The sequence below is a fragment of the Meles meles genome, chromosome 3 (genome assembly GCF_922984935.1).
Source record: "Meles meles chromosome 3, mMelMel3.1 paternal haplotype, whole genome shotgun sequence".
NCBI classification, from domain to species: Eukaryota; Metazoa; Chordata; class Mammalia; order Carnivora; family Mustelidae; genus Meles; species Meles meles.
Genome location: NC_060068.1, coordinates 34,310,695 through 34,328,633, shown reverse-complemented (window position 1 = coordinate 34,328,633; position 17,939 = coordinate 34,310,695). Strand labels below are relative to the sequence as shown.

General features: G+C 60.4%; 2 protein-coding genes across 8 annotated transcripts; one reads left to right on the top strand and one right to left on the bottom strand.

The window, feature by feature from the left end:
- Nucleotides 1–87: 87 nt before the first annotated feature.
- Nucleotides 88–9,760, bottom strand: MGAT4B (alpha-1,3-mannosyl-glycoprotein 4-beta-N-acetylglucosaminyltransferase B). Its single transcript, XM_045999652.1, has 15 exons — nt 9,623–9,760; nt 4,363–4,548; nt 4,132–4,272; nt 3,915–4,048; nt 3,453–3,499; nt 3,026–3,139; nt 2,760–2,835; nt 2,532–2,646; nt 2,081–2,211; nt 1,856–1,963; nt 1,526–1,719; nt 1,037–1,115; nt 866–953; nt 657–769; nt 88–570 (listed from the first exon to the last, which is right to left on the bottom strand). The coding sequence occupies exons 1-15, from the start codon at nt 9,717–9,719 to the stop codon at nt 547–549; spliced, it is 1,647 nt and encodes a 548-aa protein (XP_045855608.1). The 5' UTR covers nt 9,720–9,760; the 3' UTR covers nt 88–546.
- Nucleotides 9,465–16,987, top strand: LOC123938336 (collagen alpha-2(IX) chain-like). 7 transcript variants are annotated; one of them, XR_006817714.1, is made up of 6 exons: nt 9,761–10,207; nt 10,762–10,972; nt 13,384–13,611; nt 14,896–14,940; nt 15,854–16,025; nt 16,655–16,987. XR_006817714.1 is itself a non-coding variant. In XM_045999655.1 (5 exons), exons 1-4 carry the CDS (start codon nt 9,761–9,763, stop codon nt 14,919–14,921), a joined length of 912 nt encoding a protein of 303 aa, XP_045855611.1. In that variant the 3' UTR covers nt 14,922–14,940; nt 15,514–15,552. The 7 variants fall into 7 exon arrangements, 2 of the variants coding, with proteins under 2 accessions (XP_045855611.1, XP_045855610.1); XR_006817713.1 differs by having other exon boundaries at nt 15,728–16,025; XR_006817717.1 differs by lacking the exons at nt 9,761–10,207; nt 10,762–10,972 and adding an exon at nt 9,465–9,571 and having other exon boundaries at nt 15,728–16,025.
- Nucleotides 16,988–17,939: the final 952 nt, after the last annotated feature.

The following is a 17,939-nucleotide window of genomic DNA, read 5'->3' as shown; positions in this document are numbered from 1 at the left end:
CCGCGGGCACGGGCGGCACTGCCTGGCGCCCGCCCTCCCGCCTCCGGCCGGAGCTCCGGGAACGCGCACTCACACAGGAGGCACGCGCTTCATTAACCCTTTATTACAAGTCACGCTCTTATAGAAGTATATGTGGACTTACGTGAAAAAATCAAATGTATCCAAGAATAAAAAACACAGCACATAAAGTAGTATATGCATTCCAGTGTTCGCGCCGGAGACAGCGGACGCCCAGGAAAAAGCTCTTCTAAAACGGCCTGGCTCGAGCCGGCTGGGGATGCGAACGGTTCCGGGCGGCACGGGCCGGCCTCAGGCACAGTGTGGGGGCCGCCTGCCTCCTCCCGCGGCCGGGCGGGCGGGGGCAGCACCAGCTCCTGGGGCCTCCGGGCCAGCGGGGATCCCAGGCCTGCGGAGCGGGGCGCCGGGCAGAACCCCTCAGGCTTGGGGCGGCGGCGGCACCGGGCCCTCCGGGGCAGCAGCGACAACATCCCGGGTCTCCCAGGGGGCTTCAGGGCCGGCCAGAGTGCATCCTCAGAAGCCCTCGGCTTAGTCGGCCTTTTTCAGGAAGATCTAGAAGAGCAGGGCTCCGGGTCAGCGAGGTGCGGGGGGGCCTCAGCGCTCAGCCCTGGTCTGGCTCTCTGACCTGCCCGGCTTACCTCGCTCAGAATGACCCACACTGGGGAGTCCGTCTGGATAGAGAGGCGCAGTGCTTCCAGGGGGCCAAAGGCAGGGTCCACCTCGCCCTCTGCCACACCCTTGGAGAAGGAGCCTGAGGGAGGGCAGCGCTGAGCCGTGAGCCCCAGACCCCGGCTCAGCCCAGCCCCATCCCCCCAAACCCCGCGTCTGCCTGCCTGCCCCCACTCACCTATCTGGAGGTAGCCGTCAGGGCTCCGAGGGTACCGGAGGGTGGCTGAGCGGCCCTCCTGAAGGGCCTCCTTGTCTGACTGGGGGTTCTGGGAGGCAACAGAAAGGGGCTGAAGCCAGTGGCCGTGGGAGGGGCGGGCCTTCCAGCACATCCTACCCCTACCACACTCACATCGAAGGGCAGCACCTCCACTGACGTGTTGAAGAGCTTGTCCTCTGGGTGCTCAATGTTCCCGCTACGGAAGAAGAACCTGCGGCCAGACAGGCCTGTGAGTTGCTGCGGCGGTGGGGGAGGAGTGGGAGAGGGGTGGGGGGTACAGCCCTGGCCCCCATCTGGCACAGAAAAGGCCAGGCCTGGCCCAGGAGGATAGCAGGTGAGCCCTGGGGCGCTGAGCCAGGCGGGGGACCACCCGGGGGGCAGACGTTGGTTTGTACAAAGCAACCAGGGACGAAGGTGATGGGCCACTGTCACAGAGCCACTGTGGGCACTGCCTTATTCTTAGTACCTGTCATGCTGAACCTTCCTCTTCAGATAAGAACACTGAGGCAAGGTGAGGTTAAGTCATTTGCTGGGGGTCCAAGAGGGGCATATGGTGAGGCCTATCCCCTGGCAGTCTCCCTGCCCCTCCCCCAGGGTGGACCTAGGGGTGCCAGCACTGACCGCTCAAGGCGCAGCGGCTGGAAGAAGCGGAAGCGGATGAAGTCGCCAGCCGCAGGCGTGAAGGCCCAGAAGAAATCCTCGCGCAGGTAGGCCTTCTCCAGGGTGAAGTGCTGGTATGTCTTGAGGCTTGTGCTCACCTCAGCCGGTGGGTTCACATGCTCCTTCCTCAGTGCCTGCTTCCCAAAGTCCTTGTCCTGCCGCCAAGGAGGGACAGCAGACCTAGAGAGAGCCCCCTCTCGAGGGGGACTTGCCCTGCCACCCCCAGCCACCCTCCCCAGCTCCCTGGGGCTCTGCCTGTCCCCAGCCAGGCCCGAGGGTGGCACGGCCCACCTTCAGTTTCTGGATCTTGCCGGCCAGTGAGGAGTGCGTGCCCACGTGCTGGAAGAGGGATGGCTTGAAGCGGATCCGCAGGTTGGCCTTCTGCCGGTCACAGTGCTTCTGCAGAGGGACAGGGATAGCTGAGGGCCCGGTTTGGCTGTCTCCTTGTGTTGGTCCATGCCGGAGGCTGTGTGCCTCCCCCTGCCCCGCCCCACCCTTGGTGCTGCCCCTGCTCACCGCATCCTTCTCGGGGTTGCAGACCTTCACCCACAGAATGTGGTCCAGGAGCCAGTCAATGGGCTTGTCCCGGTAGAACATGAGGATGAACTCCACAATCAGGCTCAGGTCCAGCGACTTGAACATCTTCCCTGGGGGTGGGAAAGGGGGGAAAGGGGTGCTGGGTGGGCGTGGGGGGTTCACTAAGAAGGCTCCCACAGCAAGCCCCATGGCCAGCTGCAGGCAGGGGCGGGCACGAGGGGACAGACAGGTGTGGTGAGCCCTGACATCCTGAGGTAGAGGGTGAGCGGAAACAGGCCAGCTGGGGCTGCAGGGGACACTCCTGGCAAAGCTCGCAAGCATGACGTTCTGTGGTCCCAGGGCTGCAGGGACAAGGACAGAGAGGCCGAGGTCGGCCAGACTGAGGGGCCCTGGTCAGGTCCGTGGCATGGGGTGGGGTGGGGGGGCGCACCAATAAAGCCCAGCTGGGAAAACTCCAGGATCATCCAGTCCTCTGAAGGCTGCTGGAGTGCAAAGTTCTTCATGGTGCTCAGGTAGTTGGGCTTGGCGACAATGTCATCCTCCAGCTGCACAGGGGTGGGTAGAAGGGGGGCTGGACTCAAGATGGGCACTGGGGTGGGGCTGGCTCACCACCAGGAGCGAGGGCCGATGGGGGGCAAAACAGGGTCTCGGTGCTGACCTGCACATAGTAGATGCCTTTGGACTGCGCATACATCATGAGGAAGCAGTAATCGAGGTTTTGTTTGGTCCTCCACCTGCAGGGCAGGGGCAGGGGCTCAGGAGCTCAGACCCCCCCCCCCCACGCCAACCCCATGCAGCGGTTCTCTGATGGAGAAACGGAGGCACTGCCAGGAAGTGCCTGGGACTTGGGCACCCACAGACCGGGTTCTCAGCACCAGTGGGCAAGTGGTTGCGGTGCACGGGGAAGGGGGGTAGTTCTCGTACCTGACTCTCTCCTTGGGGTCCCCAAAGGACTCTCGGAGGCGGGAGAAGTCAGGGTAGAAGTGGGGGGAAGGGGAGATGACTTCCAGGAGCCCGGAATGGATCTCCGTGGGGAACCTGGGGGGACCGAAGGCCAGTGGGTGAGCAGTCTCCAGGCTCAGCAGTCGGGGCAGCGCTGAGCTAGCTGGAACCGGTCCCTTTGCTCAGGCCCCCCAGGCAGCCATCACCCAACAGCACACCCACCCTAAGGAGGCAGTGAGGCTCCAGGGGGCTGGGCCACCTCTATACACCTACCCTCTTTCAGAGAAGAGGGGTAGCCCCCTTTCCCACGTGGGAAACCAGGATCATGTAGGGGAAGCAGGCACCTGCCTGCCCCACACTCCGCAAAGCCCCTCCCCCCCACCAGTTTTATGGGTCCGTCAGTACTCACAAGGCTTTGATGTTCTCTGTCACCACCGAGGTGTACTGTGGGTCAGTCTGTGGGGAGACCAAGTGCCCTCCCTAAGCCTGGCTGCCACCCCAAATGCCCTGGGAGAAGGGGGTGGGGGGAAGGGCGCGGGCTTCAGATGACCCCATGCACAGAGGGAGTGAACTCCCCATCCTGAGGGCCGAGTAAGTCTGGGCCTGGGGGCCACAGGTGTGGCCTTCGGTGTACCTGAGGCCCTGGGGGTGGGGCAGCCTAGGTGACTGGCGTCTCCACCAGGGGGCGCTGAAATAGTTTTTTGGTTTTTTTTTTAACTTCATAAATTTGTGAATGGAACTGACAATCGAACCTCTGACAGTGTTTTCCTCCAGAATGTTGCTCGGTTTTCATTTCTCCTCCTCGTTATTTCGTGCCCTGTGTTCCCCGAATGCTCCACCCCGTTCCCACCCCGCCCCCCAGCCCACTCGCCTCGGCGATCAGCACCACGATGACCGAGTCCTCCTTCTCCTGCGGGCTCAGCTCCGAGATGAGCGAGTGCAGCGTGTCCGTCAGGTACGAGTGCACCTCGCGCCGCACGCTGGGGATGCCCATCACTACCGACACTGCAGGGGCGCGAGGAGTCGGTACCGGCCGGATGGTGGGGCCCGCCCCCCACCGCCCAGCCCCCGCCGGGACCCGCCCCTACCTCCGGTGCGGCCCTGGCCCACGCGCACGGCGGGCTGCAGGCTGCTTTCCTTGGCCAGCAGGTGCGGCAGGTGGTGGAAGACGGTGGGCAGGTGCAGCACGTGCTTGTGGGAGACGTTCCACGGCTTCAGTCGTGGGTCCTCTGAGCGGGTCGGGGAGGGACGGGTCAGACGAGGCGGCCCGCCACCCGCCCCGCCTCCCCGGTCGCCGCGGGCGCGGCTCCCGCGCTCACCAGTTAGGCGGCCCCAGGTGCGATTGCCCTCCCCCTCTCGCAGCGCCTGCCTCTCCGACACTGCCCTCTTGATCTCGTCCAGCACCAGGTTGAGCTCCTTGGAGCGCTTGAGGCTCTCCTGCTCAGCCGCATGCAGCCGGTCACGCAGGGCCAGGAACTCCCGCTGGTACACGTCCACCACGTCGCCTGCGGGTAGTTCGCACGCTGTCACCAGGGGGCAGCCGAGCGCTGAACTGCTGCCCAGGGAGCGTGCCCGCGCGCGCATTTTTGTGCCCATCTGTGCAATGGTCCACCTACATCTGTTCTTGTGCCTGTGCACATGCCAGCTCCGTGTGTGTGTGTGTGTGTGCAGGGGGAGTGTGCATAAGGGTCACTTTGAGGTCACACTGACACACTGCGGGGAGAAAAATCCTCCCTGGCAGGATAAGTACTCTGCCCCTCCCCCATTATCTTCACTTTTGAGGGGACAGCTGAAGGAGAGCTTCGGGGTCACTTCCAGCCCCAGGTGGGGCAGTCCTTAGACTGAATTATCACCCAGTGGCTCCCAAACCCCCTCTTGGTTCTTTCTGCAGTATCCACTCCTTCCAGGAGGATCGATGGCCAGGGTATCCCCCAGGACACAATGACGCAGCCCTTCTTCAAAAAGGCTTCTTAGCTCCCTGGCCTGTCCCCTTCCCTCCCCTCGGCTTCTGCCCTTTGCTCCCCACTGGTGTTCACAGAGGAGGTCACAGGCAGCCCCAAGTCCCTCTGGGAATGGCCCTCCCTGGGTTCTCATTCTGTCCTCCAAGTAGCACTGGGCCCAGTGCTCATTCTGCACTAAGCACCAGCTCTGGATTCTCTGTCGTCCTCCAGCCCCACGGGGTAGCTACTGCAGTTAGGGCCTCCCTGTGCTCCAAGGAACAGATGAAATTGAGGAACTACTCCCGGGTCACTCAGTGAGTCAGCAGCTGCAAGGGGACACAGCTCCGAATGCCCACGGGCCTGGGTTTCTGGAGACCTGTACTAAGCACGTGTCCCCTTCCCCCAGGAGGACCTGGGTCCCAACCTCCAGTCAGGCCTCAGCTGCAGGCATTAGGGGTGCAGGCAGGGTGGGAGCACCACCAGGATGCTGACAGTGGAAAGGGATTCCCAGGGTGACAAGCACCTGGCCCCACTGGTCTGGCAGGGACCAGTGAGCAAGAATGAGACAAACAACAACCCCCCCACACACCAGTGGCCAGTGCAGGCGTGTCCCGTGGGGCTGTGCACTCAAGGAGTGTTCTCAGCTCGCTTCTGCTCTATTTGTCATCCCTACACCGGCTTTTCCTTGTCTCCTGTTTGTGTCTTTGCATGTGCACGCTCTTCTGCCTGAGAGCTCCTTTTCTTTTCTGGGTCTAATGAAAACCCAAGAAGCCTTCGAGGCCTAGTTTCAAAGTCTAGTGTTCAAGTCCAGGAAACCTTCCAGATCTCCCCTCTCAACCCTAGGCAGCTCTTCTGTTTCTTGATTTCCCCATGGGGTCCCAGCCCTCAGAATGCCCCAGGACAGTGGCCACCCCCACCCAGAAATGTGCACCAAAGGTCAAGACCAAGACAAAGTTCTGTCATCTCGGGATACCCCTCCCCCCTTAAGCTTCAAGGGGCAGAGGTCTAATAGCTAAATCCAAGGGGAAGAGGAAGGGGGGTGGAGGGTGTGGGGAGGTAGAGGCTGGGGAGGTGAGCCAAGCGGGCCCTCCCTAAGGCACTCCAGACTCATATGCTGGCCCCACAGGGACAGCCCTGCAGGAGGAGGGAGGGGAGAGTCAGGTTACAAGATCTGTGAGGCTCTGTGCTGGGTTCAGTGGCCGGGTTACCCTGGAAACCTGACCCCTTGAACAGGAGCCAACCACCCCCATCAAACACTCACCCACCCTGCCCAGAGTGGGGTGGCACCAGGCACCACGAGCTTCTTCCTCTGGGGCAGCAGTCCCACAGGAAACGGGGACTGGAGTGCTCAGGGCCCGGGAGGGAGTTCAGAGCTGCTCTGTGAGTTGGGGGAGGGGGGAGGCCTCCCTGGCCTTCTCTCTTGTGTAGACTAAGCTTTGTTCCACCTTCACCTGCCTGGGCAGACAAGCCAGGTGGGCAGCCGTGGGCACCTGAGTCACCCTGGCCACTGAGGCCTGGGCCCAGCCTGCTCCCTACCCCGGCCTCCCTTCCTAGGGGCCTCCCCAACCCCGGGTCCTGAACTTCCTCTGTTTAGCAGAAGGCGATAGGCCCACACCAACCCTTCTGTTCTTTCCCTCCACACCACAGGCCCTGTCCCTCAGCAGCCCACCCTGCTCCTGCCCTGCCTACAAGGTCCCCAACTGGACCATCATCCGTGATGTCCCTGGTCCTGGATCCACTGTCTTTGCCTCTCAAAGCTGGAAACTCAAGCTCTGTACCTGCGTCTCTCTGGGCTGAGCCTTAGGTGGCGGGGCTCTGCGAAGCCATCCTGGCACCCCTATGACCTTTTCAGGCTGGGTGGCTGGACTGCCATGGTGAACAGGCTAGGGAGGTGGCTCAAGGGAGGGGAGGGGCAAAGGGACAGAAGTTCCTAGGAGCTAGGGCTGAGGGCACTTTGGCTTCTCTCTCTGCACACCTTCCTAGCCCAGGGAGGAAGGGTGGAGGGCCTGGCCTGGGTGCAGGACAGGCCCTAGGGAAGGACAGCAGCTGGGGCCCACTAGGGCGCCTCTCCCACTCCTCCCCCCACCCAAAGGCAAAGTAATCAAGACACCTGAGGACCAAGGACCACAGTCTTCCCCTGCTTCCCCCTTGATTGAAGAAACAGATTTAAGAGCCAAGCCGGGCACAGGCCATGTGCCATGTACTTAGGAAGGGGAAACAGGCTCTAAGGGGCACAGGCAGGTGCCAGGCCCAGTGAAGGGGTGGGGTTAATGTGCAGGTGGGCCCGGGGTGTTCTCCTCTCCAGGCCTCGCAAACCATGCCTGGCAGGGGCAAGGAGGGTACCGGTGGTTGCTGATATCCGGGTTGCTGCGATGCTGGGCAGGGCTGAGGCCAGCCCCACAGGGTCTGCTGTTCTCCCTGGGGATGGGCCTGCAGCAGGTGCTTGGCTCAGAGCCAGAGTCTGAGTGCTAGTGGAGCTGCTGCACAAATCTGGTCAAGGCTGGTTATGAAAGTGGGCCCCAAACCCGGATGCAGGGTCCAGCTGGCCAAGGCCTAGCTATCCTTCCTGGCCCTTGGCCCTAGGCTTCCAGGAAGCCACCTGCTCCCACTGCCTCCTTCCTCTTTGGCTCCCAGCCTACCTTTCTTACAGATCTGGGTTCTTCTGCCCTTCCCCTCTGTACTGGTGCCTGGGCTAGCCCTGTCCTAAACCCCTCACTTCACTGCAGCCAGAAGCTGGGGTCAGGCCCGGCTTCCCCACGTGCAGGTGTCCACACGTACAAAGGAGAAGGGTTTGCCTAAGAGCCCAGATTCAGGCTCTTCTTGAGGCCTCCAAAGACCTGGCTTTGCCGGGCCCCCTAAAAGAGGAACAGCCTTTGACAGAGAAGTGCCTGGTCACCCTGTCGCCGTGCCTCACAGGCTTTTGGGCTTCTGTGAGGACCCCTGCCACTGAGCCCCACATGTCTTTGGCTTAGAGTGCCAGCCTCCTGGGTAGCCCCCTCGGAGACGGTGGGCCCTGGATGGAGCTTCTGGTGTCCGCTGTCCCTCTGCTGCTCCTGGAGGTCAGTTCCCTGGGCCAGCCAGGCTCCCAGAGAAGGGGACAGTGACACCTGCACTGCAACTCCTGATCTCAGGATGAGGGCACGTGGCTGTTGCAGGAGGTGCACAGGAACCGCGGCCTGGCTGAGGATGGGGTGCAAGGGCTCACCAACCCACTCACGGGCAGACAGGTGTGTCCCAGTGCATTAAATCCAGGCCCACCCTGGTCTCCATGCCACCCTGCTTATGTGGCTACTGTCCCAAAGGTCTCACATGCTTTCCTCCTGACGACACACCCACCTACAGAGGACTCTGCCCCTTCTGTGCCTTCTCCCAGGTGACACACCCAACCTACAGACTTCCGGAGAACACTGCCCCAGCCATGCCCTCCCTGTGCCAGGCCCCAGGGACCTCCCTTCAGGGCCTCTGGAGCCTTAAGGCCCTGACCCAAACAGGCCGGTGGACCGCAGCGGGCTGGGGGCTGGTCAGGCAGGAGAGACAGGTGGGGGTCGTTGAGGCTTGGAGGGACAGGAAGTTTCCAGAGCCTCCCTCAGGCGTCCGTCCTCCAGCTTCATGTAGCATGGGGTTGAGAAAAGAGGGAAGCAGGAGGTAGGAGGGAGGCAGAGGGTCAGCTGGCCCCAGCCCAATCCCGCTTAGACCTCCCGCAGGAAGGCCAGGAGGCAGGAAGGAAGCAGCTTTTCCCGGAGGCTCCTATGCTGCAGGCCAGGGGGAATGAGGCCTGTGAGGGCCTCCTCAGCCCCAGACGTCCCAGTCCCAACCAACATCAAGGGACTTCAGCCAGTGCTGCGGCCTGCCCCTGCCCCCATCCCCAGGTGTGCAGACCAAGCTCAGAGGAGTGGTGGTAGTCTGGCCAGCCTGCCCAAACTTCAGGCGGAGGGGTGGAAGTCGGATGAGACCACACGAAATAAGTTAACGGGTAGCTGAGCCTGGGCGGGCTACTCACCAGGCCAGCGGCGGGCCAGCAGCCACGGGAATGCTCCCCCAGCACCCAGGTCCCCGCCGAGGAATCCTGGGGCCAGACGTCATGGAGGAGGGCTGCGGAGGCCCCAGGGAGCGGCGCCCCCACCTTACGCTGGGGTGGAGAGGTGGTGCGGGGTGCAGGGTGCTGCCCGGCTGCCCCCTCGCACCTGTCTCAGGAACACTGCACCTGCTCCTGCCCAGGTGCCTGGAGAAGGTACCTTGGGGCCACCTGGCCAAGACCATCTTCTGACCTTGTGTCTCTGTCCCTCTCTGGAAACTCCAAGGTCCCAGGTCGCCCGCGGGAGCGACCAGCCCTCGCAGGGGCGCAGCCGTACTCACCGAGGCCGGTCCCGCGGTCCGGAGCGCCGCCCCGGGCCCCCGCCGACCGCTCGGCCCCGGCGGCCCAGCCCAGGCCGGAGGAGGATTTCTCTATTCCGGCAGCAAACAAGTGGGGGCGAGGATGGGAGGGGCGTCCTCCCGCGCCGCCCGGGCGGGGAAGGGGCGCCTGCGTCGGCTTCCGGCCGCCTCCCGCGGCCGCGGGCCGGACCCCGCTCCGGCCGCCGGCGCCCAGGTGAGCCCAGGTGTGGGACGCGGCGCGGGGCCCGGCGGGGGAGGGGCTCACCTTTCTGGCCGCTGAGCGCCGCGTACCAGGAGAGCGAGAGGAAGGCGCACAGGCAGAAGAGCAGCAGCGTCAGGAAGGTGCCATTGCGGAGCCTCATCTCCTCGGGTGCGCGGCGGGCGCCGGCGGGGCCGAGGCCGCATGGCCCGGGGAGCCGGGGCCGGGGCGCGGGGGGCCGGGAGGCGGTGGGGGGCCCCGGCCCCGGGGCGGGATGGGGCTGGGGGCCCGGGGCCGGGCGGGGGCGCGGGCGGGCGGCGCCGGGGGCACGGGCCGGGCGACGCGCTGACGGCTCCTCGCGGGCGCGGGGCGGGCGGCGCGGGCGGCCTCGACTGGGCGGCTGGGCCGGGCCGGGCTGGGCTCGGCGAGGCTGGGCGGCGAGAGCCGCGGCCCGGCCTGGATCCAGGGCCGCCGCGGAGTCGGCAGCGCAGGGCGGGGCGGCCCGGATTTAAAGGGGCCGCATCACCCGCTGCCGCCGCCAGCTCCGCGAGGGGGCGGGGTGGGGCAGCGGCTCCCGGGATCCCGTCCGCGCGGCCCGGGACTGTGGCTCCCCGCGTGGGCTCGCGCGGCCCAGGCGTCGGGCCGCCTCGGGTAGGTCGAGGCCGGGGCCTTCGCGAGTGCGGCTGCGGGGGAGGTGGCGAGTCCGGGGTGGGGAGCGGCGGTCTGGACCCGGGTTTCTTAACCTCTCCATTAGAACCCACTGCCCCTCTCCACTGAGCCCCGGACCCCACGTCCCCTTTACCCCGGGACCCTCGGGCCGGCGGGAGGGGGCAAGGTGCAGCTGGAGCTGGTCCCTCGAGCTGGGATGCCGGCCGGGAGTGGCCGCTGCCTGCACCGCGCCCCGGGCGCTTCCCCTTCCAGAATCTTTCTCAGTTGGCGTCATGAGGGCGCGCGGGGGGCTGCCGGAGGTGCTCCTGCTCCGCAGAGTGCGGGCAGCGGGCCGTTTTCCCCAGCAAAAGAGCCGCTGTTACGCGGGTGTGGGGCACAGTGGCCAGTTCAGATCGGGGCGGACTCCCGGGGTGCTGGCGCAGGTGGGCGGGAGGCAGGGGGAAACCTCAGGGTGCGGCGGGCCACGGCCCCTCGCGGTCCCTCGCCTCGGGGGAGCCTCTCACCGCGGGGCGCTCCGGCCTTCCTTCTTTCCCCAGCCCTCGGTGAAACCGGGGAGGGTGCAAACTGCAAACGGCGAAAGGATTCGTCCTACTGAGGTTCGGGCCCGGCATCTGGGAAGCGCCCTTTTCCAGTTCCTCGAGTCCTGGTTCCCAGCGTTGCTCGCAGGCTCCGCCCGGTGGGAGAAGCTTCAGACCCGGAGTCTCTGGGGGTTTGTTTTTCCCTTCCAGGCCGGGGCCACATCTGGGGGTAGGATGCGCTCCGGGGAGCACGGGAGGGTCTGGGCGGGAGCCTCTGCAGAGGTATTTATGCTGGGAGCAAGTGAGGAGAGAGAGTCTAAGCAGATAACACGCTGAGTGCGGAGCCAGTTGTCCCTGGGCCCCATCGCGGGACCGCGAGAGCATGACCTGAGCCCAAACCAAGAGTCGGTCACTTAACCGACAGAGCCACCCAGGAGCCCCCTAATGAACTTTACGAACTGACACGAGGCCTTGTTGGATTCTTTTCCTTCTTCTTTTTTAAGGTTTTATTTATTTATTGGAGAGAGCGAGACAGATAGTGAGAGAGGGCAGCAGCAGGGAGCTCCATGCAGGACTCCATCCCAGGGCTCTGGGATCATGAAGGCAGTCGCCCAACCAACTGAGCCATCCAGGTGCCCCCCCCCCCCCCCGCCTTTTTTTATTTGAGAGAGAAAGAGAACGCTGGGACCCATGAGCAGGGGGGAGGGGCAAAGGAAGGGGTCTGAGAGGAAGAAGCAGACTCCCAGCTGGAACCCAGGACCCTGGGATCATGTCCCAAAGAGCCGAAGGCAAGCTCTTAACCCACTGAGCCATTGTTGGAGTCTTTTTTTTTTTTTTTTAAAGATTTTATTTATTTGACAGAGATCACAAGTAGGCAGAGAGGCAGGCAGAGAGAGAGGAGGAAGCAGGCTCCCCGCTGAGCAGAGAGCCTGATGCGGGGCTCGACCCCAGGACCATGACCTGAGCTGAAGGTAGAGGCTTAACCCACTGAGCCACCCGGACGCCCCTAAAAGTGAGTTAATTTAAGGAAAATTATTAAACCAGTAAAAAGTAAAGAGATGGCCTGTCTGTGACAAAAGTTTGGGGAACTCATCCGAGTCCCCTCCCACGTACACTCTGACTTTGGGGAGGAGGAACCGGAATTAGGGGTGCCCCAGGGATGGGGACAGAATACTGGGGATTGCAAGGCCTCTATCAGGAATGGGACTGTCCAGGGCCATGGTGGGGGGGGAAGTGTAAGGTCTGGAGCGAAGGGGAGTAGGAGAGGGGCTAGGGGCTCTAGGCTGGAGGGGGCCACACACTCGAGCCAGTGGTTGGGCAGCCACAGGGGTCCAGGCTATGGCATTTTGGGGGCAGTCTTTCCCAGGATTCCCCACGCACCTGCCAGTTTGTCAACTCCATGCCCGAATGTCCTGCCGGGATTGTAAGCTGAGGGAGAGAAGGGACATCCCCAAGAAAGCTGGTGCTGCCACCAGAAGGGGGCTGGGAGTGAGTGGTCCTGGCAAGAGAACAGAAGCCTGCAGAAGTGACATCCCCGGGAGGGGAGGCCGGGTGTTCCTTAATTCATTTGTTCCTGGATTCATTTGTTCATTCATTCTGCCCACTGTTGTGGGGGTCTTGCCGTCCCAGCTCCTGGAGGACTCTGACCTTTCTCCTTTGAAACGGGAGCGTTTGATGGGCCCCCATGCAGTTTTCCACTGCTCTCTGTGCCCTTGAAATAATTCATTCCCCAGGGACTGTCCACAGCCAGACTCCCTCCCGGCCCTTTCAGGCCTGGGGAGCAGCACACCCCCACCCAAGGGTTCAGCTTCTGTGCCGGGGTTGGCAACTCTGATCCCCACCCAGGAGAAAGCACGGAGCCAAACGGGCACAGAAAAGTCCTGCTCTCTCCCCAGGCCCCAAGCTGTTTGTCCTTCTTCCCTTGTCTTGCCTCCTACAGAGTGAAAACTTCCCCATATCGGGATCACCTGCCAGCCCTCAGCCCACTTTGCCTTCCTGGAGATTTTCTGGCATGGCCCTTGGTGATGGCCGGTCTTTCCATCCTTCTCTCCTGGGCTTCTCAACCTTTGGTCCAGGGACCTGGAATTGGGGAGGTCTAGGAGTTAAGATGAGAAAGAAAAAAGAAAAATCCATCTTAAATGTTTACTAATCTGTAACTGCAATGCAGCATTTCCTCCAGTTATGAACAGAGGCGAGGGAAGTCGGGCAGAATGAGTGGTATTTGAGACTACTGCACAGAAATTTCAGGGATTTTCAGGCTATGGGTGTCGCAGGTGCCTCTGAAGAGCAGTGACACACTTCTGCTTGGTGATTCTGGTGTTTATCAGCCCTGCCTCTCTATGTTTTAATGGAGTGAGTTAATAAAGAATCACAGGTGCGGCGCCTGGCTCAGTCGGTAAAGCACGGGACCCTTGATCAGTCGGTAAAGCACGGGGGGAATTCAAGTCCCCCCACCAACGTGGGGCTCAAATTCAGGACCCTGAGGTCGAGAGTTCACGGACCAAGCCAGCCGGGCAGGCGCCCCCCACATTTGTGTTTTTATATTTTGATAATTGCATTTCAATATTAGTACTCCTTGTGTAATGCAATATATTTTAAGCATTTCAAAACATGGTTCTAAGCATGTTTTGTCCTCTCCAGATGCTAAGGGAATCTCCTGCCCTGTGAGAGTCTGGAAGTCCTGTCCTAAGCCTCACCTTGGCCCTCAGCGGTCCCTTCTTTCCTTGGACACCTCATTTCCATTTTCATTCATAACCAATGTTCTGAGTGTTTGCCGTGTGCCAGACATGACTGAGTCACCAACAATACCAGGTGGGACACTACCCAGCTGGCATCCTGTCTCTGGCCGCTCCACCCAGTCCTGGAAAGGTAAAGTGCATGGAGCTCAGAAAGCTTACAGTGGGGGAAGTTCCCTTGTCCGAAGATAGTGGGCCTTCCTGGGGAAATGAGGTTAGTGACATGCCCCAGGGGAGGAGGACTGGCCGCAGCAGAGGGGGTCAGCTGGATCAGCCGTGGAAGGAGTCCCCAGGCTGCCCAGCTATAGCTCAGGGAGAGAAGGGTTGGGTGGGGAGCAAGTCCTTGTACATCTCATCAGAGGTTGGGGGTTTTACCCTTGGAGCTACGGGGAGCATCCAAACCAGGGACTGAGATGGTCATACTGACATTTTGAAAAGATCACTACAGCAGGAGGGGAGAGGTGTGTGGAAGGGGCCAGAGGGAGGGAGAGAGGAAGCAGGGAGATGAGCGAAGGGCCCTTGTAGGTGAAGGAGTCCAGAATACATCACTGGGGCATGAAAATTGTATCGAGCTGAAAGCATCTGAAAATAGGCTTTTCCTTGAACTCCCTTATCTGCCTGAAAGCAAGGCCTCCCAAAAAACTCAGTTGTTCTAAATCCCCTTCAGAGTGGCTTTTATTACCTGATAAGCCCATTGTTACAAAACCATCAATAATACCTCTCATCAGTTCTCCTGAGCAGCCATTTATCTTTCCTAGAAGTCTTTTGTTTCCCTCCTAAATACCATCTCCTCCTCTGCTTTCCCTATTAAGTTGGGCTATCAGCCCCCAAATTCTAACTGCCTAGTACTGAAATAAAATTCTGACTTTTCTTTTGCTAATCTTTTTTTTTTTTTTTTTTTTTTTGTCAATTTAATTCACAGGCCCTAGGTACTGAACCTAAAAGGGTAGTGGTAGAGGTAGATGCCCTGATGCAGGCATCTGGGAGCAAGACGGCCTGGAATGGGGGACAGGGTTTTGGAGATGAAGTCGATAGGTGTAGGACAACCTTCAGGGGATTGTATATTGTTGAGGTTGAGAGTGTGGACTAGAGAGGCAGCCTGCCTGGGTTCATAATCCTGATTCTGGGCAAGTTACTGAATCTTTTCTCGCCTCTTTCCCTGGGGTGAAAAGTGGGGATAATAATCAGTCAGGATAGGCTTCATAACCGCACATTTCCATGATTTAATAACGGTATATTTCTCAAAGCCATGCATCTCTCATGGGTCGTTGGGTAACTCTGCTTGTGGTAGTTCCTGCCCAGGCTTTCAGGTGCAACCGTCTGAACATTACGGGCTTCCCCGATAGGGACAGAAGCTTTGACATTGGCAAATAAACACATGCTCTGGCCTATAAGTCTTATGGGGCTCTTGTCTCAGGTCCTGGGCTGGAACGAACAGCGTGACGTTACGTCAGGGGAGCAGGTGAGTTCATACATAAAATATTCAGACTGCTTCCCGGCATAAGAGAAGCACTCGGTGAGTGTTTTACTGTGATTATCTGAATGTATGACCAATAGGAGCCTGCTGGGGGTCTGAAGGCACCACAGGGTCACAGCTGAGCCCCGGGCTGCTGGCCAGCATTGTGCGGAGGATCCTTGTCACTGGGGGCCCCGGGGCAGGCATGACGGGTGGTCGGGTAGTACTCGTGGTTACCACTGACGGAGACCCAAATCAACTGGTTTAAGGCATCTCGTGATACAGCGTCAGGCCTGCCGGGGACTGAGGAACTCGGAGGCTGAGGTCAGGGTCGGTGGCCCGCTAGGGTTACCTGCCCAGCCCTGACCTGGGGTGCCACAGGGCTCTGGTTGGCCAAGCCTGGGCATGTCCCTGTCCCACCCTCCCCTCAGCTCTTGGAGAGAATTGAATCCTTAAGGGACAGTTTCCATCCTTAAAGGAAATTAGGAATGCATGTGAAATGCAACAGTGAGGACTGTAAACTTCCTTCTCTCACCCAAACTTTTTTTTTTTTTAAGATTTTATTTATTTATCTGACAGAGATCACAAGTAGGCAGAGAGGCAGGCAGAGAGAGAGAGAGGAGGAAATACGCTCCCTGCTGAACAGAGAGCCCCATGCAGGGCTCGACTCCAGGACCCCGGGACCTGAGCCGAAGGCAGAGGCTTTAACCCACTGAGCCACCCAGGTGCCCCTCACCCAAACTTTTATCAAGGGGAACTTCAGCCCCCGCCTCCCCCACCCCTCTGCCTCCAGCTGCAGCCACCTGTTCTGCCAGGCCCAGATGCCTCCTCTGGTCTCCTGTCTTGGATCAGCCTGGGGCGCCTAAACCTGTCTGGGGTTGCTGCACTGTCTCATCACGGTCCTCTCCATACCACCAAGCTTCTCCATGGATGATTCCAGAACCATCTGCCTTCAGGCTGGACCCCTGGGGGCCCACAACAGTGGGCAAAAGAATGGGAAAGGCTTGCAGAGGCCTGGTACCATCAGATCTCTGGATCTCCGTCCGTCCGTGACCCCGGTGATCCTTATCTGAGCCTCCACCCAGGCATGGGTAGGTTCCAAGTAATCAGTCACCTTAGGGGACCACCAGATCTGATGTGTGTGCAGTGGGGGTGCTCTCCTTGGTGCTGTGGATGGGGGAAACCGGTGCCGCTGCTGGCATCTCCACGGGGCAAGGACCTACCCAGGGCTAAGGGCCCAGGGACACATGATTGAGAGAGGGCTGGCCAGTGGGCACCATTTGTGAGGACGAGGTCCAGTCCAGCCTCTACCCAGGTGGCCTGTGGCTCCCTCCGGGGACTCCCCTCTTGGGCCAAGCTCTGGCTGCACATTTGTTCCTGGCCAGGCAGGCGGCAGGCAGGTGGCTCAGCTAGAGAGGTCCCTAATACCGCCCAGCCTGGGTGCTGAGCTTGCTTGCTTGCTTCTTTTTTTCAGATTTTATGTATTTGAGCGAGAGGAGCAAGCACAAGTTGGGGGAGCAGCAGAGGGAGAGAGGGAAGCAGGATCCCCACTGAGCAGGGAGCCCGATACAGGACTTGAACCCAGGACCCCAAGATCACGACCTGAGCCAAAGGCAGACGCTGAACTGACTGAGCCACCCAGGTGTCCCCGGGCTTCCTGACAGGTATTTACACATACGGCCTGAATTGGGCCTTGGTGTGCTTCCTTTCCCTCATACAGTGTTGATGAGAGTGGCCTCCGCAGCCTGCTGCCCATGGAGGGGCACTGTCACGTGCAGAAGGTGCCCCTCAGTGGCCCCTCTGGGACAAGTGTCCCGCCCCCATGGGATGGCATGCAAGCAGCTGAGCCCAGACTGACGCTCCTGTCCTCCAGCTCCGTGCCCGGCGACTTAGCATTCCCGAACTCTCCAATCAAGACGCTTCGCGGCTTTACTGCATTTCCCTGATGGCGCACACCTTGAGCCCCTTTTCTTTCTTTTTTTTTTTTTTTAAACATTTATATATTTATTTTTGAGACAGCAGGTGGGGGGAGGGCAAAGGGAGAGGGAGAGAAAGAGATTCCCAAGCCAACTCTGCTGAGTGTGGAGCCCAACCTGGGGCTTGATCTCTCGACCCGAGAACACGACCTGAGCCGAAACCAAGAGTCGGAGGCTTAACTGACTGCACCACTCCTGTACCCAGAGCCCTTTTTCTTTAAGACCACCCCCAAACCCACCCCACCCTCACCCTGCCACAGCCCCCCACACCTCGTGGCTGGGCTGTGGGCTTTTGCAGGAGGGGTTAAAAGGAGGTACAACCAGTGTCTGTGGGTTTTCCAAGGGGGTGCTCAGGAAAGGCCTCCCCCCATGGAGAAGATGCCAATGCAGGAGGAGGAGGGAGAGTTCCAGAAAGGGAGGAGCCTGGGGAAAGTCATCAGGTAGAATGAGTTGGCAGGATCAGGAGCCAAAGAGGGGGTGTGTTCCTCTCTTGTGGAGGATGGTGTGGAGCTCCCACCCACGAATCACACTGTTCCTTCACGGAGAAATAAGACTCAGCCTTCGGACCCCACGCTAGGTTCTGGAGGAAACTGATCCCCCGTGAGCCTCAGTTTCCTCAACGTGGCCCAGAGCATTGTGGTCAGAGTCCTGCCATGGCCTTGTCTCTGGTTGCCCCAGCACCCACCTGTAGGCTTGGCTCCATACCCCAAAGAAAATACACAGAACATCAGAAATCCGTGGTCAAGGGGGGCGCCTGGGTGGCTCAGTGGTTTAAGCCGCTGCCTTCGGCTCGGGTCATGATCTCAGGGTCCTGGGATCGAGCCCCGCATCGGGCTCTCTGCTTGGCAGGGAGCCTGCTTCCCTCTCACTCTCTCTGCCTGCCTCTCTGCCTACTTGTGATCTCTCTCTGTCAAATAAATAAATAAAATCTTTAAAAAAAAAAAAAGAAAGAAAGAAATCCGTGGTCAAGGGATGGGATTACTTCTGTAAGGGAGGAGGCCTTGGGGGGTTACAACCTAGAGAGGGCAA